Source organism: Apus apus, chromosome 4 (assembly GCF_020740795.1).
Source record: "Apus apus isolate bApuApu2 chromosome 4, bApuApu2.pri.cur, whole genome shotgun sequence".
NCBI classification, from domain to species: Eukaryota; Metazoa; Chordata; class Aves; order Apodiformes; family Apodidae; genus Apus; species Apus apus.
In genome coordinates this window covers 36,423,117-36,449,019 of record NC_067285.1, presented here as the reverse complement: position 1 = coordinate 36,449,019, position 25,903 = coordinate 36,423,117, and the positions used below count along the sequence as shown (strand labels likewise).

The 25,903-nt window shown below is 44.7% G+C and overlaps 1 protein-coding gene across 4 annotated transcripts in view; it reads right to left on the bottom strand.

The window, feature by feature from the left end:
• Positions 1-25,903, bottom strand: part of PCDH15 (protocadherin related 15) — a 455,276-nt gene that overhangs the window by 63,630 nt on the left and 365,743 nt on the right. For all 4 annotated transcript variants that reach the window (XM_051618391.1, XM_051618393.1, XM_051618392.1 and 1 more), the window contains 3 exons: positions 24,682-24,794; positions 12,645-12,754; positions 11,666-11,806 (listed from right to left, as the gene is read on the bottom strand). In XM_051618391.1, the coding sequence (XP_051474351.1) occupies positions 11,666-11,806; positions 12,645-12,754; positions 24,682-24,794 (364 nt within the window). The remainder of the gene's footprint in view (positions 1-11,665; positions 11,807-12,644; positions 12,755-24,681; positions 24,795-25,903) is intronic.

The window sequence follows — 25,903 nt, the reverse complement described above, 5'->3', positions numbered from 1 at the left end:
TGTTTGTCTCTTTCAGAACTGTATAATCCAGGAAGATTGCTGGAAATGATGATATCCAGTTCATTAAAACCCCATTTTCAAGTGATAAATTGCCTCATTCCAGGGCTGGTTTTCCCAACTCATTTCAGTGCCAGGGTAATTTAAATGTTGTGCAGGTGCCATCTCAGTCTGAGCTGTCTTCAAAACAGGCTCATTTAGAAAGAGCTTGGTAGCTGCATCTTTAGGGGACACAACAATTCAAACCCAGACTATTTTTCAGCCTTCCCAAGTGACCCTTTGGAGATTCTGCCTCTCTCTGATGGTCCAACTGATGGGAAACAAGGGAAGACTTCATAAATGTAACTGGAGTCTGAGAAAACCATTTAAAATGCCATCTAACACATTAGTATGGAGGGGGGGCGGTGGGCAAGGGAAGAACATTTTCTCAGAGCTATAATCAATTATTCACCTTCCACACTGATCTGTGCAGATCTATTACAGCTTGTGGGTGCTGTAACTTCATGGGAAAATGACTTGATGACAAGCTCTCTTTTTATGGACATGAAAAAAAGGCCACAATCCAACAGCTGAATGTGTGTAATGTGGACATAATGGTCTGTTTGTAATCATCTCTGCTTTGCTTGTCTTTGTTTTAAAAGAATGCTGCTTACCTTGGCTACATATTTGTAACAGTGAAATCTCAAAGAGGTATTGCTCTAGCAAGGGGGCTGGACTCAATGATCTCCAGAGGTCCCTTCCAACCTCTAGCATTCTGTGATTTTAAATCATAGACTCATAGAATCATGGAATGCCAGGCTGGAAGAGACCACAAGGATCACCTGGTCCAACCTCCCTAGGTACTACCATGGTTGACAGGAGGTGGCCCAGCACCCTGTCAGGCTGAGACTTGAAACTGTCCAGTGGGGGGGGAATTCACCACTTCCCTTGGGAGACTATTCCAATGTCTGACTGTCCTCATGGGGAAAAATTTACCTCTTGTGCCCAATTGGAATCTCCCCAGGAGCAACTAGTGTCCATGACCCCTTGTCTTTTCCATGTGATTCCTTGTAAGCAGGGAGTCTCCAGCTTCTTGGTAGCCACCCTTTGAGTACTGGAACATGGTCATAAGGTCTCCCTAAAGTCTTCTCTTCTCCAGGCTGAACAAACCCAGTTTTCTCAGCCTCTCCTCACATAGCAGGTCCTCCAGTCCTCTGACCATCCTTGAGGCCCCTCTCTGGCCCCTCTCCAGCCTGTCCCATCCTTTTTGTAGAGCAGGGACCAGAACTGAAGGCAATGCTCTGACAAGTGCCAAGCAGAGCAGGATGGTGACTTCTTTATTTCTGCTGGTGATGCCCTTGCAGATAAAACCCAGAATAGCCAAATCTCTCTCTTGTTAAATTGGATCCTCACTGTTTCTGGCCGAAATGCCAAGTTACAGTTACAAACTGCAGCCCTGTTGAGAAAAACGGGATTCCCAGGCAGGATTTTGCACTGCAGCTCCACCCTTCGGGGAAGAAAGCAATGGCAACTGGACTCCAGGAAACAGTGTGTGTGACCTTGCCCTGCTGAGCTAATAAGCAGTTACTCAGCTCACTGCTGTGGGGAAGATCTAATTGCATCACACTCCGTGCTGGTTGGACTTGTCATTTCCTGACATGCCCCAGCTCTACCACAAACATCTTTTGCACAGTGCTTGCTGTCTTCCCCGTTTCAAAGGCAGTATGGTCGGTGGCTTAGCCTCAGGCAAAGTTTGCTTTGCAATTTGCTCAGAAAACCGTTTGTTTAATTTGCTTGTAGCTGTGAAAGCTGCCAAACACCCCTTCTGTTTAGGCACGGCTGAGTGCTTTGCAATGAGCATGGAGAGTGACTGCATTAAGGACAAAGCAAATTTCATATCCCGCGTGTGTACTAACGTGAGCACCACAACCCTTAAATTAAACATACACCTTCGTTTTTATCTGCCTGCCCGATTTTTATCCCCAGCTTCTGTTTCCCTCTGGCAGGCAGAGCAGGAGGTGGCATCTGTGAGCTCCTCCCGACTGCACTTTCCATCCTGCTCCAGCCCACAGCTGGATGTGGTGCAGGACTCCCAGCCCAACAGGGGCTGCCTTACTCCCACCTCAGATAAGCCTGGAAGTGGACACTCTCAATCCCTCTTCCAGTGCCTCTGAGGGTGATGCCAGAGCCTTCACCACTCTGCTTCGTTCTGTCAGAAATGCCCACGGATCCTGAGCCCACCAGCCCTGCTCCTCCAGTGCTCTGCTGGCTGAAAATGCCGCCCATCCTGAGCAAGCTCTTACAGAGCCTGGGCACAGCATCAGACTCTTTTTTCCCCTTCAAATTCCCCGTGTTTAGTGCTTGTTTTAAACCGTGTTTGTGTGTGGATCTAGCCCTCTTTTCTGGTGCCTGAAGGGAGGCAAGAGCACACGTACCGTGTGCCCTGTACTCTGGCAGGTTGGGCAGTGAACACTGAAAGACTGGAGCAGCTCTGCTCTGGAGCCAGGCTGGGAGAGTTGGGGTGTTCAGTCTGGAGAAGAGAAGGCTCCAGGGAGACCTTAGAGCAGCTTCCAGTGCCTGAAGGGGCTCCAGGAAAGCTGGGGAGGGGCTTTTTACCAGAGTGTGTAGTGATGGGACAAGGGTTTTAAACTGGATGAGGAGAGATTGAGATGAGATTTTTAGGAAGAAATTCTTCTCTGTGAGGGTGGGAGAGGTTGCCCAGGGAAGCTGTGGCTGCCCCATCCCTGGCAGTGTTGAAGGGCAGGTTGGATGGGGCTTGGAGCAACCTGGGCTGGTGGGAGGTGTCCCTGCCCATGCAGGGGGGGTTGGAACTGGATGATCTTAAGGTCCCTTCCAACCCAAACCAGTCTGTGATTCTATGACACCAACACTTACACTCACCTTCCAGACAGGACATTTTGTATCCCCATGTATGTAAAACCTCACTCCCATTACATTCTTTTTGATGGATTCCAGGAGTTGAAACCAGAATTTATCCCTCTGTGGTCCTCCTGAGACCTCATGCAATCCAAGTACAATTCTTGTTCCTGTGACAGAGCTACCTAAATTGCTGACCAGGTGGCAGAAGAAAGGAATTTGCCCTGGGAAAAGCAGCACAGGGCCAAAAGAGCAGAGAAGAAAATGGGGGGCTACAAGTGCTTCCCTTCAGCTGTGAGGGAAGTGCTTCTCTGCACAACATGTGCAGGTAGCATCAGAGAAGCAAGGAGCTGCTTTAGGTTTACTGCACATTTTTACTTCTAAGACACATTTATTGTCTGGATTTTTCACATTGATCAGTTCAACAGCCATGAGGGGCAGGTCAGCCCCTCACATAACACACTGCAAAAGAAGTTTCTGCACCATCTCAGGGGTCCCATTTACCTTCTCTCTACTAGACCCCTGAGCTGAGCTGCAGAGTATGAAGGCCACAGCTGCAGATGCCTGTAGGTTCTCTCCAGCTTAGAAGAACCATAGATGTTGCAGATCACTCATTGCTCCCAAGACTAAGAGATGAGGCATTGGGACCTTTCAGATTAAGGAGAGTGAAAACATCCCAAAAGCTGCTCTAGAGGATCCTCTGCAATCAGAAAACCAGAAGCTCACAAACAACAGAGAAAACTCCAGGGAGCTTGTCAGAACTAGTGTGAACCAGTATTTCCAGAAGTTTTTCCCAAACATGCTTCTTGAAAACTCCTTCCCAGTATCACTGCTTATCACAGAATCACAGGATGTCAGGGACTGGAAGGGACCTCTGGAGATCATCAAGTCCAACCCCCCTGCCAGAGCAGGACCAAAACTAGGGCAGGTCACTCAGAAAGGCATCCAGACAGGTCTGGAAACTCTCCAGAGAAGGAGCCTCCACAGCCTCTCTGGGCAGCCTGTCCCAGGGCTCTGTCACCCTCCCAGGAGAGAAGTTCTTCCTCATGTTGAGGTGGAACTTCCTGGGCTCCAGTTTGAATCCATTGCCCCTTGTCCTGTCCCAGGGCACAAGTGACATTAGCTTGTCCCTGCCTTCCTGATGCCCTCATGTGTTGATAGACATTCATTAGATCCCCCCTCAGTCTTCTCCCCTCTAGACTGAAAGGCCCGAGGTCTCTTAGCCTAAGTGCTAATAACAGGCCTGATTCACAGGAGCCTGCAGTTCCTTGCCAGCCTGCAGGAATTCAGCTGAGCCAAAGCAATGGTTTTGAACCCTGGACAGTGTCAATTGTGCTTTGAGTGATACCAGATTTGTTTTATATTATGCTTTTGCCAACGACACTGCACTTGTCTCCTACACCATGCCAAACCAGCCACTGATACAGCTGCTCTTCATGCATTGGTAATTTTAACATAAAGCCCCTGCATTCAGCTTAAGAAGTGGTAGAGTTTTTCTTCTCTCAAAGCTCATTTTAGTCAAACTGGGAATGAGAGCTGTAATTAGAGTTCAGCAACACTTTGCTGCACTATCTTACACGTCTGTCGAGCAGACTTTGTGCTCTGGCAGGTACAATAAACTGAACTGCAGCTGCACTCATCTTGCCTTAGTAAATTTGGCAGAACTAAATAGGAATCAGCCCTGAAAAATGTTTCAATGGCACTTTGATCTAAACCAGCATGTGCCCATAAAGCCTGAAGAAGCTCATGTGCTGCAGCTGATCAAGAACAGTGCAAACAGGAGCTTCGATGGGATGCAAACAGCAGCGTATTTGGAGCAGCACTGATCCAAGGTCTGATTTAAATAAATATAAACCATCTTTTTCTGTCAAATAATTAATTGAAAGGAGCTCATATTTGAGGGAAACTAATCCAGAGCTGTGTGGCAGAGGAGGCAGACTCACAGCTCTGCAGGCTCCGCAGCATGTTCTGTCCATCTGCCACCTCTCCCGGATTCAGGGACTGGCACTGCAGCCAACTTACTAAACACCATCAGCACCAAATTTTGCAACATGTTTGAAACTACAGACGTAAGGCTACTTGAGAAGCCAAGAATCCAGGGATACAGAATTCATTTTCATATTTAACTTAGTAGAGCTATAGGTCCCAATTAGTAGGGAGCAGCTGCAGAATTTTGGTTGCAAAACTAGTTTTATCTCTTTCTTCCCGATTCCCAAAGGTTTCTTTTGTGGTTAGAAACCCAAAACTATTACAGGAGAGACAGAACTGGTCCCCTTTTATCCTCAACACCCCACCCAGCAAAGCCCTGCCTCACAGCTGGGATTGCAGCAGCAACCTGCCAACAGAAGCGACCCTCCTTGGGGCTGTGCCTCTGCATGGGCCTGGGGAACTGTGTGCACCTCTTCCTGCTGATCAAAGGCAAAGAAGAGTTTTAACCAAATGAATGAAACATGTAAATAATAAACTGAAAGGTCCATTTTTGCTCAAAACTATTTTGATATCAGAATAAAAACCATCTCTCCCAAGATCACAGATTCACACCTGGCAGTGAATGTAATATTTAGCACACCTGATTGAAATGAAAGTGTATTTCCCTCTCAGTTGGTCTAATACCCTTGAGACACCTTCCCTCTTGAATTCTACTTCTGGGTTGATTTTTCATAAACATTTGTGCTGCTCTGAACCCTGCAGCATCCCTAAGAGGGTTTGGAGGAATATCTTGTTTTAGCTCTCACCTGTGCCTGGCTCTACGCAGACACAAAGAGGGCACCTGCAGTTTCTGAAAAGGAAATGTGCTCATCAAGGCAATGCAAGCACAACTGCAAAAGAGAACCAATTCATTGGTTGTGCTTTTTGTGGCTTTTTGATTCCTATTAAGAGACAGCAAAAACATTACCATTACACCTGTCATTATTCTCGCATCTCTAGGAAGGTGAGACACGTGCTTGCTGCTCTTCTTTTCTCTACTCTTTAAATTAGAGTCAATCAAGTAATCAGGAGTGCAAGTAAAAATAATAATAATAAAAAAAGGATAAGGGAGAGGTGACAACAGTGGGACTACAAGTGATGCCAGGAGTTTCATAATGAAGATGCAGGTGACAAGAGCAGGGATGCAGGGGAGAGTTCCACCGCATTTTACAAGTCCATGAGACGTGAAACCCTTTTTCACCCCTGCCAGGAGAAGACTACTTACTTGGGAAGCAGAAGCACCTCACAGTCAGTATTAGAGACAATCACAACAAAGCAAAATCTACAACAGAGAACCTGCAAGTCAAAAACACTCCCTCTGGCCTCCCTCTCAACACCTGATGGAGCGAGAAGCTGCTCACACAGCAGCAATGCAGACAAACCTCACAGGTGTCACTGTGCCAGCCGGTAGCACCTTCTCCTGTAAGGCTCAGTTTTAAAACAATCTGTTTGCATCCACATCCACTTGCAGACAGGGACAGGAACAGCCCAGAGGCCACCTTGCTGAGCAGCCATGGAGGACAGGGGAAGCCCCATGCAGAAGGCAAGAATCAGTCAAGAGAAGGGGCAATGGGAGCTGCTGCAGGCAGGCTGGAAGGGTGGAGTTGGGCCAGGAAAGGATGTGCTCTCCTGAGATGCTGCAAATGAACACCAGAAAACATGAGGCTGAACCCTCCACTCCTGCACTCAGAGGAATGTGAAGGGCCCTTGTGTCTATGGTGTTCTAAAGCAAATGTATTCTGGCTCTCTTGCAAATAAACCCTTCTCTGCAGATGAAAGCAGGGAGTGCTGGTGTCTGCCACCACAGGACACGTTTCACCTCCCAGGCACAGCGACTAGATCTAATGCTTTGGTTCTTACAAGTGGGACGATGTTGTCTTTGGTGGTAAACCCTCCTCTTCTCCCCTTCTTGTCTGCTCCACTGCTCTTCCTCACTGTTTAGGCAGCAATTTCTCTTCACTGCTCCCCCTGGTTTCCCTCAGATCCCTCTGCTTCCTCCTGTCCCTCCTACCTTGCCACAACCAGGTCATTGCTCTGCCTGCATTTCCTTGGCTTTCTAACTGCAGGGCAGTGAGATGCTGATGAAAACTTGGTGAACAGCTGACAGTGATCAAAGGAGCTAAAAGATGATGTTTCTCCCGTTCTTGCTCAAGAAATACTTCTTGTTTAGTAAATGATTCATTGCACTGATGCATCCCCTTCAGCTCACTAACTCACAACTGTTCTGGGGAGGAAGGAGCTCCTTGCTCCACAACAGGTTGCAGAGCAGCACCTTCCAATTGCAACATATGATGTCCTGCCACACAGGTTTGGGATGTCCCCGTTATACATCACTTTTCCTTTTTCCTCTTCATACCCACTGAAGGAGAACTGAAAGCTTCCATTTGGAGCTAAAAATCACAACCCTAAAATGACCTAACAGACTATGGTCTATGGTGACAGACAATCTAAGAAGCAAAGAGAAGACAGATGAAAAAATCAGGCTGCTAAATTTAACTGAATTGGAGAAGTCCATTAATACTGAAGGTCACTGAGGGCTCAGCACCACCAGTTGCTGATTCCTCAAGCCAGAATTCCAACCTTTTAAATTCACTATCATCAGAAAACCTAACTCTTCTTCCATTCAAATGAAGTAAAAATGCACTGCTGTTTCATGAAGTTTCAATTAACGTAACTCACTGAAGGAGTTTGATTCTGCTGAAAGTAGGAGTGTGATTTTGCATGATTTAGCATCATATTTTAAAAACCCTGTTGAAGTCCCCAGTTGTATGTTCTCATATCCACAGGACATCTCAATTTACTTTCCTCATTTATTTGTTCAGTGATTCCTGCACTATCAGCTGGCACTATCACTGATTACAAGCTCAGTTATCATCCACTTCTCCACTGCACCAGTAAAAACTCAAACTCCTACTTCTATACAATTACCTTCTGCAATACCATGCAACTAAAACCAGTTTGGTACCCATCTTCTGAGTTTTGTAAAACTCAGCAGTGATTTGCGGGTGAGAAGTTCCTCAGTGCTGTGTTATCTAGCTCCAGCAGGGCTCAGCACTGCAGCTCGGGAGCAAGCCCATCAATTCTCTGCCAAACTCCAGAACAGTTCACCAATTCACTGGTATCCAACACCAGACCTGGCAGCAATATCAGAGCAGTGCATTAATTCAGTGTCACATAACTCTAGAGAAGTGCACTCAAAGTCACCTATCTCCAAAGTGCTTCATCATTTCAATGTCACCAAAGTCCACAGTGGTGCATTAATTCCATCTCATCTCCTTCCACTGCAGTTCATCAAGTCAGTGCCCTGAAACTCTGCAGTAGTATTTGACCTGATTAAAACTCACCAAAAAAGAAAAAGGTACAGAGAAAACGGAAAGAGATACATCATACAAACGTAGGAATCAAACCTAGAGGTCAAGGGATCTCCATTACAGAGACTTCAGTGACTCAGTCAGCAAGATACCTGTAAAGCATTTTAAAAATACACATCTACCAAAATCTCCAGCTATCCGCCCAGCACAGTGCATATTCCAAATCTGATCCAAGCTTCATACTCATGGCACAGAAGCCTTATGTCCTCACAGCATATGGCCACATTTTACAGACCATAATCTTAAGCAGACCTCTCCCAGACACAAAGAAATGCAGTCACCTGGCACTAGCTCTCTTTCCCTCTCCAGATACAACATGGATGGTGGCCACAACAGCACACACCATCTTACATTCCTGTAATTCAGCCTCTGACCACTGAGTCATTCCTGAGTGTTACACCACACACATACTCAAGTCTCTCTTTAGGAAACACTTTAAGAACTAAAGAACACTTTCTTTAAGAAACAATCCTGGTAACACATCCTTGGTTTCCAAAACTCTTCTGCTGGTTCCAGCAGTGGAAAGTCTGATGAATGTACTTGAACTGCCACCCCCTGCACAATGTCTCAGGCTACAGTCTATCACCCTCTCTTATGGCATGCTCCCAAATACTTCAGCCCATTAAGTGTAATATCATTAAGAACTTTAAAAATCTGTAAATATCTTTTTATGAAGTACCAGTTGCAGTATCACAAGCAGGTTGTATAGTGGTGTGTTTATATATAGTGATACACACACACACACACACAGAAGAAACTGACTTGGACTCTGTTTAAATTACTGTCCCCCCAAAATTTGAATTTTATTCTCTAATACACAATACTCTTAAGCACATGCACTGAATGGCACTGAAATACATTTGAGATATGTTTCCTAATATTCATGGCAATGACTGTATCCATCAGGGCAATAATTAGAAGACTAATTACAGAAAGAGGACAGCAGCAGAACCAGCCCAGGTAGTTAAGGCTGGTGCTCCCTTTGCAGCCCTCAGCCTGTTCACTCTGTGGATCACAACCTGCAGCGTGGGAAGGGCTCTGTCATGGAACTTCTATGTCACCTTTCCAGTAAGGGTGGCACTTTGGCTCTTTCTGCCAAGATGCCAGCCAAAAAGCCCAGAGCGAGCAGCAACAACAAAAAGCTGACACAGCTCCCTGCTCCCAAGGGAGAACAAGGATCACACAGTGCTCCGAGTCCTCATTTTCCCAGAGCTCTGTGCCTGGACCCAGGCACAATGAATTCTCCCTTACCTGGGGCAGGTGGGAAGGTGACAGTGCAACATGAGTGACAGATGAGTGACTGATGGGAATTTTTTTGCCCCTGGCTTTGCCATTAAGACCTCCTTGGGAACAGGGATCAAAACCAAGCCTGTGACAGCACAACTCCTAGAGCATCACACTGCCAGTAATGCTTTAAAAACTGCACTCAAATTGAAACTGCTCACGATATTATTGGGAGCTATCAAAAATTGTAAGAAGGTTTAACTATGTACACATGTTGGTAAGTGCCTAAAGCTCACTGAGGTTTAGGAGCAGTCTGACACAACCCCTGTCTCCCTTGGTTGACAAGTAACTAGATAGTGATAACCTGCATGAAACTGAAGTCCGAAGCAAATGTGAATTGTATTTCATGGTTTCAAAAATACCAGTGTTATGTCCTTTTTAAAGGGAATTTTACACAAACATCAATAAGCTGCAGGCACCCGAAGCCTGACCTCCTGGGGATTCCTCAGTTCACACAAAGGCAAACGCAATGAGCTGGTACAGAAATGTCTCCTGAGTGGACATTTACACATAGAAAGAGGACATGGAGCTGTCGGGGCCTGGTGTCCAGAGTGGCCATGAAGATGATCCAAGGGCTGGAGCAGCTCTGCTCTGGAGCCAGGCTGGGAGAGTTGGGGTGTTCAGCCTGGAGAAGAGAAGGCTCCAGGGAGACCTGAGAGCACCTTCCAGGGCCTGAAGGGGCTCCAGGAAAGCTGGGGAGGGGCTCGGGACAAGGGCAGGGAGAGGACAAGAGGGGCAGATTAAAACTGGAAGAGGGGAGATTGAGGTGAGACACTAGGAAGAAATTATTTGCTGTGAGGGTGGTGAGACCCTGGCCCAGGTTGCCCAGGGAAGCTGTGGCTGCCCCATCCCTGGCAGTGTTGAAGGGCAGGTTGGATGGGGCTTGGAGCAACCTGGGCTGCTGGGAGGTGTCCCTGCCAGTGCAGGGGGTTGGAACTGGTCCCTTCCAACCCAAACCAGCCTGTGAGTCTGTGCTTCACGGGGGTGTTTTTGGTCAGGGTGAGCCTGCTTTTTTCCAGTGCTAAAGATGTGCTCTGTGGTTAACACTGGTGGAAGTGCAGAGGAGAAAAAAGCTCCTGCCTGCAGTGAAAGATCTGGCCCAAGGCTCATACTGGAAAAACTGGGACTGCAGAACAAATGACTTGAATTCAACTTACATTCCATTTGAAATGAGAGGATGTTATACTTTCATAACCTTTAAACAAAAGTCCAGTTCCTTGTAACCTTTTCTCCATGGAATAGTCCACATCTCTAGGCTTCTTTTCATTGCATCCATGATGCTCCTTAGGTAGAGCAGGGAAAAACTGAGACCCACAGAGACCAAAAAATACAGAAGAAAATAACTGAGACAACTAACCCAGTTTGATTTTTTTCACTAGGGCCCAACTGTGGATTAAATAGTGAGTTGTATGGAATAGGATAGGACACTAAGTGAGCCAGACATTTGAAAGCCAGACTTCGCAGGCCTTTTCCTCAGAGGAAGGGTGATAAAAATCATCAAAGGACCTTTCAAATTATTTTTATTAAAAAAAGAAAGCCACTAAATGGAAAAAAAAAGAAAACCCTCACCATAAGGCAGAGCCGAAGCAAAACAGTTTGTAAACAAACTCCATCCTGTCTAGGGATGCTGCAAAGAACCTTCTTGTCTTTGTCACAGCAGGTCCTTGCCTCCAGCTGGCTCTCAGTCAGGGTTGCAATAAACCCCACGCAAGCCTCAGGGGTGCTGAAGGAGCCTTTTACTTCCTGTCACCCTTGCTGAGTGTCTGCTCCCTGTTCCCCATGGCAGAGTCCCAGCATTTGTTGCCATCTCACCAGCCCAGCAGGGAAGAATTCTCCGCTTGGGCTGTGTAACATTTTCATGAAAAGTAACCGTGCCATTCCATCACAAAAAGCCCTAATTACAGTAGAAATGTTCAGTTTGTGCCCTCAGCACTCTGTTCATACATACATCTCCCTTTTGCCTGTATCAGGGAGACCTACAACTGTGCAACACTGACATGATCTGTGAGGATTCAGCTCAAGTCTCATCAGCTCGATCCACAAATGCACCCTCTGCTGCTCACACACCATCATCAACCCTGAGTGTCTGGTCACAGAACAAGGGCAGCAGCAGTTAGCAATACCCTCAGAACACAACAAGACACATTTATATTGGAAAGAGATTTAAAACTAAGGATTTCCAGACTTACTTTTGGAAGGGACACGCAGATTGGATCGTACCACTTGTAAGGAGTCTGCTTGAACTCGAAGCTCGTAACTTTTCACACTTTCATAATCCAGAGGCTTTTTGACTGAGATCACACCTGTTCTGTTGTTAATAGCAAACACATCTGAAAGCCAGCAAAAGCAGAAGTAACTAAGATGCATAAACACTTCTTTTCAATGCCCAAGTGCTTCTATTTTAGTGACACTAATCCCTGCACTAGCTTTGGAAAGCCCTTCCCATCTCTCCCCCCGGCCTCCAAAGCCCATTGAACTTCTCTCTGAAGCTCTTTGATGGAGCACAGCAGCTCCATCTGACCTGGTGCTGGAAAAACCAGCTGGAGGACACACTGCCAACAGCAGACAAGACAAACAGCCCAATGTCACAAAAAAAGGAGGATGGGACAGGGATAATTTACTGTAATTAAGTGTTCAAGGACAGGTTGGAAGGGGCTTGGAGCAACCTGGTCTGGTGGGAGGTGTCCCTGCCCACAGAGGGGGGCTGAAACTAGATGGTCTTTAAAGTCCTTTCCAACCCAAACCAGCCTATAATCCTATGATAATTGTGCTTAGCTATTTCGAGGTGGATCATGGAAGGTAACTAAGAGGGATGCAAATGCAGCATTTTATTTGAATATCAAGCTTTAATCTAATAAATACCTGTAGCTACAGCATGGCAAAGTCTATAATGTCTTAAAACAGATTTCTAAGAAGCACAGCTCCACCAAAGCTATTATGCCATGGATTCACCCCACATGAATTTTTGCATCAATGAGAATGTCACTGTATTTTAACTTCTATTGAAATTCTGCTTCATCATGGCTTCATAATAGCAGCCCCTCCTGCTTGTATAAATGAGCTGAGATTTCAGCTCAGCAGCTTTCTTTCCAATCACTACTTCTTGGACACTTGTGACAAAATACTAGCAGTCAGCACAACTACTAAGATTGCAATACTAATACTTACCCTCTTCATTTCCAGAAACAATTGAATAGACAATTGTCTGGTTCAAGGCAGCTGCTGTAACAACAGCGACCACGGTTCCTTTTGGGGCATTTTCACTCACTGGTGGGGGTCTGCAGAAGTGAACAGAAGTATTTGTGTTATCATCCAGTTGCCTGAACAGCAAATTGCTGATACTTACTCCCCAGGTTAGCAGTTTCAGCCAGCTATTAGGCTGTCAAAGTGAGAGGATCTGTTATTACAGAAAAAAAATGTTAATAAAAGCAAAGGTTAAACCTGCACCTCAGAAAAGGCAAAAACCAGTAAGGAGTCTGACCAGTGGTGACTATATCAAGAGAAAATGGTTCTTTGAGATGGGAAATGGAAAAACAGGTGAATAAAGAGTAGAAAATAACAGAAAGACAAGAACCACCACCGACTGATAAGCAGGCAAGTAAAATTAAGACCATACTATTAAACATATTTTATGATACTCACCTCTACCAAGAAAACCCAGTAATCTACCAGAAAGGCATCCAGGAAAATTAATTAATAGATAAACCTCTAGTATTTAACAGCAACCACTTTAAAGCCTTCTCCACAGGATTTTCTGCTCTTCAGAAAGATCCAAAAACTCTCCTGCCAAACCATTTTGGTACTAAAGCCAAGATGCTTTTCAGGGAATCAGCTGCAATCCAAGTACACATACACAGCTTGCAAGCATCCAGTAACTTGTATGGGATTGACTGAGCACTGTGGCTCGTGTCAAGCAAGAGAAAGCAAAGATTACACTCCTGGTACTTCAGTATCTCATCTTCTTCATACCCTACACACACTGAAAAGTGAGCATCTCATATTCAGCACAGTTTCCTCATGTATAAATCAGGAGTTTCCTCCTGAAACAGCAAAAAAAATGTACTCTTTCCCTCCTATTGTTAAAATGCTCTTTACTTGGAACATGAGTAATGTTTTGAAATGCTCTTTCCTCAAGGAAACTGTAACTACTTCAGAATGAGCAGAGTCTCTACCAATGTATTTAAAAGAGCAATCTAAACCATTTCAACAGAGAGAAGGGAGACTGAAAGGCAGATGAGGATACATTGAGATGGGCTCCTAAATAGAAGCAGACTTTAAAGAGCATTTTTCTGTTGTGCACCCATCTTCAAAATCCTGCACAGAATCTACACCTGCTGTCATTTCAGAGAGTATTTTTGGACTTCCCTCTTTCAGCCTCCAGGTGTTCTTCACACACTCCATCCCATACCATGATTTCCCATTCCAAGGGCAGAACCCCAGGGTGCAATCCTAACTTTTGCACCCAAACCTTTACCATTACACAGCAAAAGACCAACAATCCACCCTTCATCTCTGTCCTACAAACTTCTTTTGGGGGATAAATATTTTGTCAAACATCCTAGAAAAAGTTCTAGATAACAGCACTTAATATAGGGAATTATAAAAATACAGTGGGTAAATTACTCATTATTGATTGGTGGGGGAAAGCAAAAAAAAAAAAACAACAAAAAACACTTTTGTTAGGTCTTTTGAAGATTTACTTGGCTTGATGCTTTGCAGCTTTTCTGCAGCAACTGCCTGCATGAGTGTAGGTCAGAAGCTTACCCTGGAGTTGCTATTCAGACTGCCCTGCCCCAGACCCTGGGCTCTCTGACTCCTCCCTTACTTTCTCCTAAGAGTTATACTTCTGTTCTTTCCCACTTCTTCTCTCAGCTTAATCCAACTATGGCACCACACTGCTGGCTTGGCTGCTCATGCTCCAGCTTACACCACCTGGAGCAAAGATGCCAAAGGCCAACCATACCCACAGCCCAAAGGGTCAAGACACATTCTTCCTTCCCTTCTTGTAACATTTTCCACTGCTGTGATTGCTGCTTTTGGTTTGCTTTCCTGTGGAGGGGCCAGTCTCTTTGAAATTAAAATGCTGTCTCTCAGCATGGTGAGGCAGTAGCTCTGCTGTGCAGCCCTAGGCTTTCCACTGTGCAAATAAGGGGGAAGAAATACTGGTCCAGGCTGAGCCACCCTGGATCATGGAGTGGTGACTGTACTGAACACTGACCTCCTGAGTTTTTCACAGAAAATGATGATGGGAAGTTCACTCTGACTCAAACATGCACAGAGCAGATCCCTCTGGCTCCCACCCTTCTGCCTCCAGTGTGCTATTAGCAGCAGAAATAAAATTCGTGACTGCTACCTGATTTATTAAGCTGTAAAACTAGTGCTATAAAATGCTAATTAATGTGCAAGTTACCAATGCAAAGGTTAATCTCAGAGACAGGAGAAAAAAAAAGAAAAGCTGTCAAACCTGAAAGCATTTCAAGCTGTAGCAATTTTGATAAGGTCAGGGATGCAGGCCAGCGAGGTAAATAAAGAGCCTTTTTATGTTACATTATGTAACATTAGATTGGTTTCTTTTTCTTCAGAAGGCATATAATTTGAACAAAAAAGCCTCCTGACTGTGTCTACACCCACCCCACATTTCATCTGAAGCACACTGCAGTATATTCTCTCAATGGAAATGGCCTTGTAACTCCCCCTCTGACACGGCTGACTGCAATGAATTGGCAAATCAATATCAATTAGCAAGCAGCTCCTCTGTTTGCTGGGAGAGGCTTTAGAGAGCCTGCAGAGCCACAGTGGCTGCATTGATTCCCCTGCCCTGGTGTCACGGGGGGGGGTCAGGCTGCACGGGACCATCTGCTGCATTCAAACCCACAGCTGGGCTCTCCTCAACGTGGTGCTGAGCTGCAGAGAAGTGAGTGGGCAGAGCACATAAAGGTGCTCAGCTGACAAGACACTGTTCTGTGCCCTGCACTACAAGCTTTATGAGCTTTCTCTGGGGAGAAGTTCATTATTTCCCAATTTTTGAATGACAAAGATGTACAACAGTGCTCTTTTTTTCTTTCTTCTAAGTGGTAGACACACCATTTGAACCCATTTCTGGGGACAGGAAAGGGCAGCTTTCTCAAGTAATTCTGCATCACTAGGTGATAAAGGCTGGTTATTTTTGAGAGAAGACATGACTCCAGCAAAGCAGAGCAAACCAATCCCAGCCACCCAGAGCAGGCTTTGAAAACTGTCAGGGTAGAGACAGGGATGGAGCTGCTGTGACTCCCGACACATGATTAGGATTCAGAGCATCTGGAGGGATTTTTGCCTGATAATGTTTGCAGCACCTTATTAAGGCTCTGAGTGCAGCTGCCAATACAGCTGTTACTCTGCCACCACAGGCTGTGACCCTGACAGCACATTTCTGTCACTCTCACACCACTGCTGACTGATTAGAGATATTTTTGATGAAAGGGTTAATTTTGGAGCTTCTGAACAAAGCACCTTCTCAAATACCTGATTCCTGATCTTCCCTCCCCAGTTCTTACATGTGTGGGTACCCACAAACAAGCAGTCACTGAAGGTAAGCAGCCCCCCTGCATTAATATGATACTCCACTTGTACCCCTTAACTCTTAGGGGACCTACAGGAAAGCTGGGGAGGGACTTTTCACCAGGGTGTGTAGTGATGGGATGAGGGGTAATGGTTTTAAACTGGAAGAAGGGAGATTTAGGTGAGACATGAGGAGGAAATTCTTCACTATAAGGGTGGTGAGACCCTGGCCCAGGCTGCCCAGGGAAGCTGTGGCTGCCCCATCCCTGGCAGTGTTGAAGGGCAGGTTGGATGGGGCTTGGAGCAGCCTGGGCTGGTGGGAGGTGTCCCTGCCCATGCAGGGGGTTGGGACTAGATGGTGTTTGAGGTCCCTTCCTACCCATTTTATGATGATTCTATGAAATGGGACAAACAGTAATTAACACAGCCCTTAGCCACCTCAGCTGTGACTCAGTCTGCCCACAGTCCTCCTCTTCCTTTCCCAACACTTTTGCAACAACCATCTGTTGACCACGACAAAAGAAATACATTTCTATACCAAAGTTTCCTTCATTCATACGGTATTTTTCCCTAACCATCCCAGCAGTGTGAAATGTAGGCTGGTTCACCTTCACTGTCATGTTTCCACAGCAATATTAAATGGTATCTTGTTGGCATCCAGGATGGGATGGGTACCAGAAGGGGTCTCCTGTAGATCCCAGCACATGGTGTGAAGACACCCTAAAGCCTTCCTGACAAGCCATGGTGGGAAAAGAGGGCTCCAAGGCAGCCAAGTGTAAAAAAGTAGCAGCCTCAATTGGTCCCAAGCAAGAACAAGAGGATTAAAATAGTCATTATTTATATACAAAAACACTGAAAAAGGACACAAATTGTAAAAAGAATAATACCTTTTCATTAGCTATATCTCACTCATATCTTGATCAGAGAGGGAAACTTAGACTGAACAGAAACCAAACACATTGCAGGGCATCAATAGTCCTAATATCCAATGTGAAATTTTAACTTTTCCTCTCTCTGCTTGTTTTTCCCCCTTTGCTAAACGTGTCAGACTCTCATCCCTTTTTCCATTTGCCTGATATCCAACATGCTTTAAATTCACCATGAACCTTTTCTATCTCCAGAAGCACGAAGTTGAGATTTAATCAAGAAGTAAATTTAAAACCAGCAAACCCAATAATAAATTGGAAAATTGGTTTAGTAGTGAAGTTTAGTCGTGTGATGGGTCTGAGTTCTGTGTGACACACTTCAGTCAACTCTATTTTGTGGAATATATTGTAGTCCATGGAGATCCATAAGCTTGTCTCAGGACCTGAACAGTTTATTTCTTTGTTACATCGCTAAGATTCTTAGCTCAACTTGATTAAAATGTCATTTTAATGTCCCCTGGTAAAATCATCTCCCTGTCTTCTCTCACAAATACAGCTTCTTGAAGTGTTTTGGCCTTCACTACTTTTAACACTCAAGGGTATTTTAGGTGAAGCTCTTCTTCCTTCTTCTACCTGAAATATGTTTCTGAGCAGGGTACCCATTCCTGCAGGGGCTCCTCATAGAATCATAGAATATGCTGAGTTGAAAGGGACCCATCAGGATCTAGTCCAACTCCTGTCCCTGTGTGGGGCACCCCAAGAATCACCCCATGGGCCTGAGAGCATCATCCAAACACTTCTTGAGCTCAGGCAGGCTTGGTGCTGGGACCACTGCCCTGGTGGGCAGCTTTCTCATTAGGCTGCTCACGGGAAGTGATTTCATTTGGCTTTTTTTTCCCCGCCTGTCTGAAGCTTTGCATCAAAGAGAAGCTAAGTAAGACATTAAAACCAACTGAACTTACCTATTTTTCCACAGAAAAGGCAAGTGTAGACAGAGCACTAGAGTATCTAGTGATACAGAGTAACAGTGAAATTGTACAGAAACTAAAATAGCTAAAAAAAGCTTTACAGACAAAACACTTAAATTGAACTGGCTCTGCAGCTGAGTCTTAAAAATGGTGGAAAAAAAACCCCTACAAGTTTCTACCTAGGGCAGGCAAACAAAAAGTAAGAAACAAGAAGTGACCATCATGATGGAAGCTCTTCTCATTCCTTCACCAAAGCACTTAGTCTGCCTTGGCTTTCTGTCTTAGCTGAGAAGAGGACCTGCCCATACTTCAGAGCAATCATTGATCAATTTCTCAAATTTTCAGATTCCAGAATGTGCAACTGCAACCATCTGAACAGTCTGACAGAGACAGTGATTATTTTTTTTGTTTTTTTTTTCAGGGGAAAGAGTATTTTCTTCTTAATTAGATGTATTTTTCAAACCAAGTGTCCTGAAAAGGACCATGTATTCCTTACTGTACCTTCTGTCTCAATTCTGAAATTGGTTCAGGACATTCTGACCTTTTCATGGTATTTATCTCTAAAACAGATGACAAGGGAGCCTGGATATCATTACAGTGAGGCTCTCTCATAACCTAGTATCTTTTAAACCAGGTGTCAGATTTTGTTCTGGTGAACTCTGTCGTTGGGCATAATACATTTTTGTGATCCCACCAGTCTTCCTAAATTAAAGCTAAGGACACAAAGACATGAACATTTCTGTCAGGATTGCAGCAGAAGCAAAAAAGGAAATAAAATAATAAATAAAATTAGGACACCCTCCCATCCTTGAATCAGTCAGAAGCTGGATGTTGACAGGATCAATTCAAAGGATAATGCTGTGGCCCTCAAGCTCTGGCCAAGCACACCAAGGGGTATTCCCCAGAGGGACCTGGACTCCACGCTTACCTCTTCTGGTAAAGTCAGCTAACATGCAGCTAGATTCATTTCACCATCATATTTCATTGAAAAAATCCCCAGAAAACTAGATTTTCCTTTCTCATTTGGTAAAATGAAGAAGTAGACCATTTTCACAAAATGTCATGTGGCACTAAAAGAACAAGGAAAGCCAGGAAAAAAAGGTGCTCCTTCTACTACACTGTAATCATCTGCTACCTTGCTCACTAATTTTTCAGTGGCAAACCACACTTCAGCATCTGCTGTAGAAACAATTTCATCTCCTGACTTGTATAATGACACACTAAAACATCCTTTTGTATTTTTATGACAATACCAAAGTAAGTACCAGAAGAAAGCATTGACTCCAAAGGCAAAATCACCCCTTTTCCTCAAGCCAAGCTGCCACTGACATGGGAGGCAAATGAAAAAGGCACGTTGGAACCTCTGCATCATTCCCCTAAGCTTCAGTTTGAGGAAAATATTGACTGTTTTTTCCCCCCACCTCAGAAATGCCAGTGGTATTGACTCTTTTACACGTCCTTCCATTCATAAAATGTAAATTCTGTCATGGGAAAGGGGGGAGAAGGAGTGGTAAGACTTGGGAAAATCCATTACTCAAAAGAATGCTCAAAATCTACCCTCATTTAACCAAATACTTTTGAGGGACAAACCCAAAACCCAGTGCATTCCTGTTACATGAAGTAGGAAACAACCCCTACCTGAGCATTAGTTAAAATGGCAGTGAGCTCTAGGAGGAAGGGAAAAAGAAAACTCAAGTGAACAGAGGCTTAAAGAAAAGCAGCTCACAAGAAGCCTGCTGAAAAACCAGCTGCATCTAAGGCAGGAGTTTAGATGCTGCACTTTGGCACATGGTTTCATGTAGGAGCCACCTTGATTCCCTGCATAATGCCATTTTATTTACAGAAAACAAGTGATGACTTCTTAAATTACTTCCCAGAAAAACAATTCAGAGACAAATAAGTCAATCAGTAAGAAAATTACTTGGGAAACTTCACTGTTGCCCACAACCCAAAAATGTTCCCTTCCCCTCCAAATCCCTGGTGTACATGGTTTGGGTTTTTCCCCCCCCAAAGACTCCTGCTTCCCCTGTCCTGCTCTCTTGTTTTGAACAAAGGACATTCTCAGCTGCTGTCCTCATTCCCAAAGAGAACTCACCATTCCTGACTATACATGTACAAACTGACCTGTTCCTCTCCTGGAATAACTCATTTATCTTAACACTTGTTTTTCTGTCTCTGATGCATTGCAAAGAAGGAGGACTGAATTGGCAGGATACAGTAAGAAAAACACAGCTGCTTCCAGGAGGCCTCAGGGGGTCACAATACTGTGGATGGTGTCCTGTGCCAAATGGCACCTTTGGGAAGAAGGCACCAAATTCAGAGGGATTTCAAACATGAAATGCTGCTCAGACCCTCAGTGCCTCTGTGCAGGATTCCCCGTTTCACGATGCTTGAACAGCAGTGAACCAGGGAATTGGGAAAAACTTCTCTGAGTAACACTTCAAGTGACTCCTGATATGCTTCCATAATTTGGTCTTGTGGCATCCTAGGATATGTAGCTCCTTGCTTGGATGTTATCTGCCAGCACTGTTGGTAGATTCAATTAAGTGGAAGCCATCACACTGTATCGTCAGCTGAGCGAGAGGTCCCACATGTCACAAATTTTCACTCTTCAACCAGAACACATTTTCACAGTAGAATGTTGTTGCTAGCAGAGAAATAAAATGCCACAGTACATTTATATCAAGCACTATCCTCAAATTTGCAACTTCACATCTTTCCTGGTAAATTGGAACCCGACTTCAGATGGCCATACAAGTGGACTGGGGATCTATAACGCAATGCTCACAGAAGCTCAGAGTTTCCAGCACTTTCCTGTTCCTGCTCTGAAATGGCTCAACACCTGTTCAATGTGCCCACAGGCAATCATTAGGAACCAATGATGCTGCTTTTGGTTAACATTTCATTTCCTGCTAGAGCAGCACATTTCTATTAGCAACGACCTTCTGGTTAGAGAGGATGTGGTATTTATTAATTAACCAAACAAGAATAGGATCCCAAGTCCCTTTGAACTTTTACTTTTTTTTTAAATGAGAAGGGACTCATAAAGAGGACAGGCTTGCTAAAAAAAAAAATAAAAAAATCTCTCTTTATATTCATCTGAGGTTTGTTTCACATCTGGTCTTCACTGTTCCGTAGCGCTACTAATTATGATCTGTTCATTAAGAAATGAAAGTGCTGCCATTACCTGTTTGGGAGAAATGGAAACTTCTGGATCAATTACTTGCTGTGGAGTTGAATCAAGAGGTGATCTGGGTGGAGCAGAAATAATAGCTTGGGAAAGGAGCTCTCAAAACAGCTGAGTGGAGACCCAGCAAAACCCCCCTGACTGCCCAACAGCCTGTGGGGACATGTGGCAAGAAGAGCATCAGTGTCCTCCCCGGGCAGCAAAAGGTCAGGCAGGCTCAGAGGTGGAGCAGCCATCTACAATTAAATGTCTGCATGTTACAGGCCTTGATTTTTTTGATTTTTGCCTCTTCACACTTTGTGTTTTTGTGGAACAAGCAGACAAGGCTTGGTTTGAGAAACACTTTAGCAAGCACTGCTGCTGTCAGCTCTCTCAAAGCCACGTGTCCTACCCATGACAAGGACAGACAAGGAGACAAGGAGAGGAGGCTCCACATCACTAGTGCAGTTAAACTCTGTGGCTTCAGGTGGAAGATTCAGGCTAGAAGCACCAGAATGGCCTGTAGCCCCAGGTAAGTGTTGTGAAGGTGGTTGGGCTCACACCTAAGGACGCACCAAAACCAGACCCATGGGAGCTGCAGCCTCTGGGTGTTCCCAGAAGATGGCCATGTGCTAGGAGCACTAGGCATGGAGCATCTGGTCCTTCTCAACTACAGCCTGCAGGCCCCTGGGGTGGCATCTTCACAAGCTGCTGGGCCAGATCATGGAGACCTGGCTGATGCTCTGCTTCTAGCAGGGTGTGAGTGGGTGGAGGAGGAGTGTCCTAAGGCATGGTGTCCCCTGGCTGCCACAATGCCTGTCCTTGGCTTGCCAGTTCCCACCAGAAGAGCTGGCTGGTGGCAGCAGATATCCTGCTGATGTACTTTAGCAGTCATCCAGCTCAGTTGCCAGGCAGGAACTATGTTCTATCATGCTCTTGTCACAAAGCAACTGCTCCTTGTTGTATTTTATGGTTTTCTGAGCTTCCCTTTGCTGCTGTATGTGTACAGCACAGCAGCACTTAGAAGTATCAATCCAAGAAGTATCAATCCAAACAAAGAAGGTGGGGGGAAAAAAAGACTAATGAATTTGCCCCAAATTATGGAACGACACACAGAGAGAGCCAGTGAATAAAATGCAAATCTCTGACTCTCACCTACTTGACTGCTGCCTCCTGTGGCAGTCACCTGGAGACACAGATGATTATCAACCAAAGCCTCCCTCAGCACCAACAGGACCCAAGCAGGGCCCCTAGGTTGCTGCTGCACTTCTGACTGAGCAGAGAGCTGCCATGCCAGCAGCTGAGGGCAGAGCTGCACTATCTCCCTGGCTGCCCAACATAGCTCTGCCTTCTTGATCACACCACCTCGTTCCCTCTCTCCTACTCCCTGCATTTATTTCTGACTCGTAATACCTGCTGCAACTGCACAGGCAGCTTTATTCTGTAGGACTGTTCAGCTGTGACATTCTAAATACACAGACCTTAAATTTGTAAAACAGCTAGGAAATGCTGGAATAATCCAGCTGATGATAATTATGCAAGCAAAGATCAATACAAATTCATTCTAAGCCATTAATTCTCAATCCTGCAGAGAGTCTAGTCTCCACATCCAACAGTTTATCATTTTGCAACCATTGCTCTGGGCTGATATTTACCCTGAAGATACACCATGTCAACTGAAAAATAAGGTTGTACGAAACCTGCCAGTTTCAGCTTCCATCACTGTCAAGGAACCAAACACAAACGGCAGTTTACAGAGTGTGACAATCCCTGAAAACCTTAGAAATCAAAACTAGCCCTGCCCCAAAGTGTCTGAGAGTCTCAGAGCTGAACTGAAAAGTCTTGGGGTTCTTTTCATTTAATTTCTGACATTGAAGAAAATGCCCCTAAAAGATGAAGAGGGTTTTTGTGCCATGATGCCCATCAGAGAATTTACCAAGAATGGAGCAGCACGATTTCATTGGCAAGAGAAACTAGGCTGTTCACCTAATCCTGATGAGTTCACAAGAAGGTAACATGGGTTATTCAGTTGTCATCTAAGGGTACTAGGGGACATGAGTCACTTCTTACTTGAAGCTTTCTTCATTGTAGTGAAATAAGTGTTCCTGTCTCCTGGGATAAAACCAGAGCTCGGGGCAGCCTCAGGGAGTGTGAGCTCAGCTGGTTTTTCAGAAGGCAATGTGAACTCTGCCTGTGCTCCTGAACCCTAAAACGTCTCTTCTCACTATCCTGCAAAAAAGAGGCTGTGTTGGTTGACCTGAGACCTGCAAGATGCCTCTTCTACACCGCAGAGGTGGGTCACACTATGCCCCAAGCCCTCCTGAGGCTGGAGTGGCCCAGCACTGGGGCTGCCCTGCAGCCCCTCCCAGAACACACTGCCCGGGGTCTCACTTGTCACCAGGCAAGACTCAAGAACAAGCTCCTGAAAGGTGAAGGTCATTCAGAATAAAGTTATAAACAAAAAGGATACCAAGTGCATTACTAATTGTATCCCTAGCAGTGAAGTCTCTTTCTCTGCTCCAGCTCCCTGGCTGGCTCCTGACCCTATGTCCATTACTTTCTCTAACTGACCCCAAATGGGGAATATCTTGGAAGGGTCTCACAGGTATCATATTGTCATGTCTTTCTGTTAAACACAGCTGTGCTTTTTTTTCCTCCTCACAGCTACACAAACAGGACCTGTTCAGTTTTTTTCTTGAAAATAATAACACAGAAGGTTAAGTCTTTGAATATTACACAGAAATTGCATGTGTTCACATGACAGCTGAAATCACAAAACCAAATGGAAGCATTTTTATTTAAAGGTCTGCCTTTTGCCACATTACCTCACTACCTGACTTTTGAAAAATCTGTGTGCAAACCCCATTATATTCTGATGCTGATTATGCTGCTGCATTTGTCTCAAGAGCACATATTGCAGCAAGGCTGTAGCTTCTTGCTACTGGGAGCCTGTGTGCATCCATCCTATTACTTCTTATTACTGGGATGTCAGAAAGTGGTCATGAACACATCCTCTGTAGCAAAATTTAACAAACAAATCAGCCTGTGCACTCTTTTTTTTTTTACTTAATTTTAAGAAAAATTGGTTTATTTTACTAAATGGTCTGAAGGTAAATTATCAAATCATTACTCTATAGCAATAACAACTACTATCATCTGCACTTCTGAGGTCTAGTCTGAATTCTCTCACATCCCACGTGAATGGTGTACAGGCTCAAAACACACTTAAAGTGACTGGAGAAAACCTAACTTGGAGCCCCAGTGATCCCAGCTACACTTTCAACGCACAAAAGTTATTCTTATCCACACAAGTGACATTGTCAACAGCTTCTGAGAGGGTAATTTCAAACAAACCTCTCCTCAATGTCCTTGTCACCTACAGCCCAGATCTTTCCAGTTGGAGACAACCTGTTAGGATGGCAAACTGCAGCACTCTGATGTGATCAGGGAATGGCTGGCTGCCAAGTCACTTCCAGCTGAGAGAAAGAAGCAACTCTAAAGGATTTTGCCTCCCTGACTTTGTCAAACAGGAGTGCTGCAAAAGAGTCCTGCAATTAATTTCACACACAACAGAGTATTTTCACAGCTCACAGACTAGCATTGAAACAGGAACTTATTTCAGTTTCAAAACTGAGAGTTGTGATGGGAATGAATGGATGTTTTACCTGTATTCATCCTGTGTAAACCGTGGGATCACTGAAGGCTGCAGCACAGCAATTTCTACAGTAGTGGTGTTGAACTTCACAGGATCCCCATCATCATACGCAATGACAACTAGCTGTGAACAACACAGAAAACCACTCTCTTAGTATAGGGAAGAACATTTTATATCTTGACTTGCAACCCCACTTGTATCTTCAGAGTCTCACAAGTTGAATGAGATCTTCTTTCACTGGAAATCCTGCCGTGTATAAGAACAAAACTTAGAGGAAAAAGGTGACAGCTGTTGAACCACCTGCTAGAAAACTTACAGAAACACAGTAAACTGCAATTCAAATGCAACAGGCTTCTACAAATACCTCTTCAAAACACACCACCAGGGGATTCCCTTCTCCATCTAACCACAGACAGTCCTCACTTAGCATTTCACAGTTAGTATCAGCTTCATTATTGGTATATAGTTCAGTTCTATATTTAGGTATTTCTTATTGAAACACCACGTGTAACTCCTAATAAAACAAAAAGTGCTAGGTAAGAATTCTGTGTTGCTTAGTATCTAAAACTGCCTGATAGCAAATAAAAACAAAATAGCATTACTTCTACCCTAGCCCCCCCCAAAATCCTCTCTCAAGAGATCCTCTCTACATTAAAAACCAGACAAAACCAGGAGATGTTTCTCCAAAGGGGGCCTGTTATAAGCCTTTGGCTTCTCTAATCTTTTTCCTTTGCTTATTTAATCTGTGCTTGTCTGCTGGGACAAATAGGTTCCCCTGTTTTCAGCTTCCATCTGAAAGAAAGCTATCTGCTAGCAAAAGGATGAGACTGTAGATGGAGTAATGGACAGTTTTCCAGCTTTCCCTCTCTAAATTTGTCCTCATTTCAGAAGGTCACTAGATGGAGCAGGTCAGCACCTCATTCTAGCAAAGGGTTTTCAGCTAATCTCTGTGAGTCCAAGCTATTCTCAGAAGAGGTCAGTGAAGAGACAGCTTAAAAGGAAAGGAGGTTTTTTTTTTTTTTTTCCCCAGCCAATATATTAGGGAGCTCACCAGTGCAAGACACCATAATTGCAGAAAGTGTGAACATGTTAAAAATTGACTGGAAAAAAATAGCAGAAAATCCAGTGACAGACACAAGCCCAATGGTCTAGACTCAAGCACCAACTTAGTTTCCACATCACTGATTTCTGTGCTTCTTCCCTAAGCATCCACATTCTCTGAGAAGTAATAC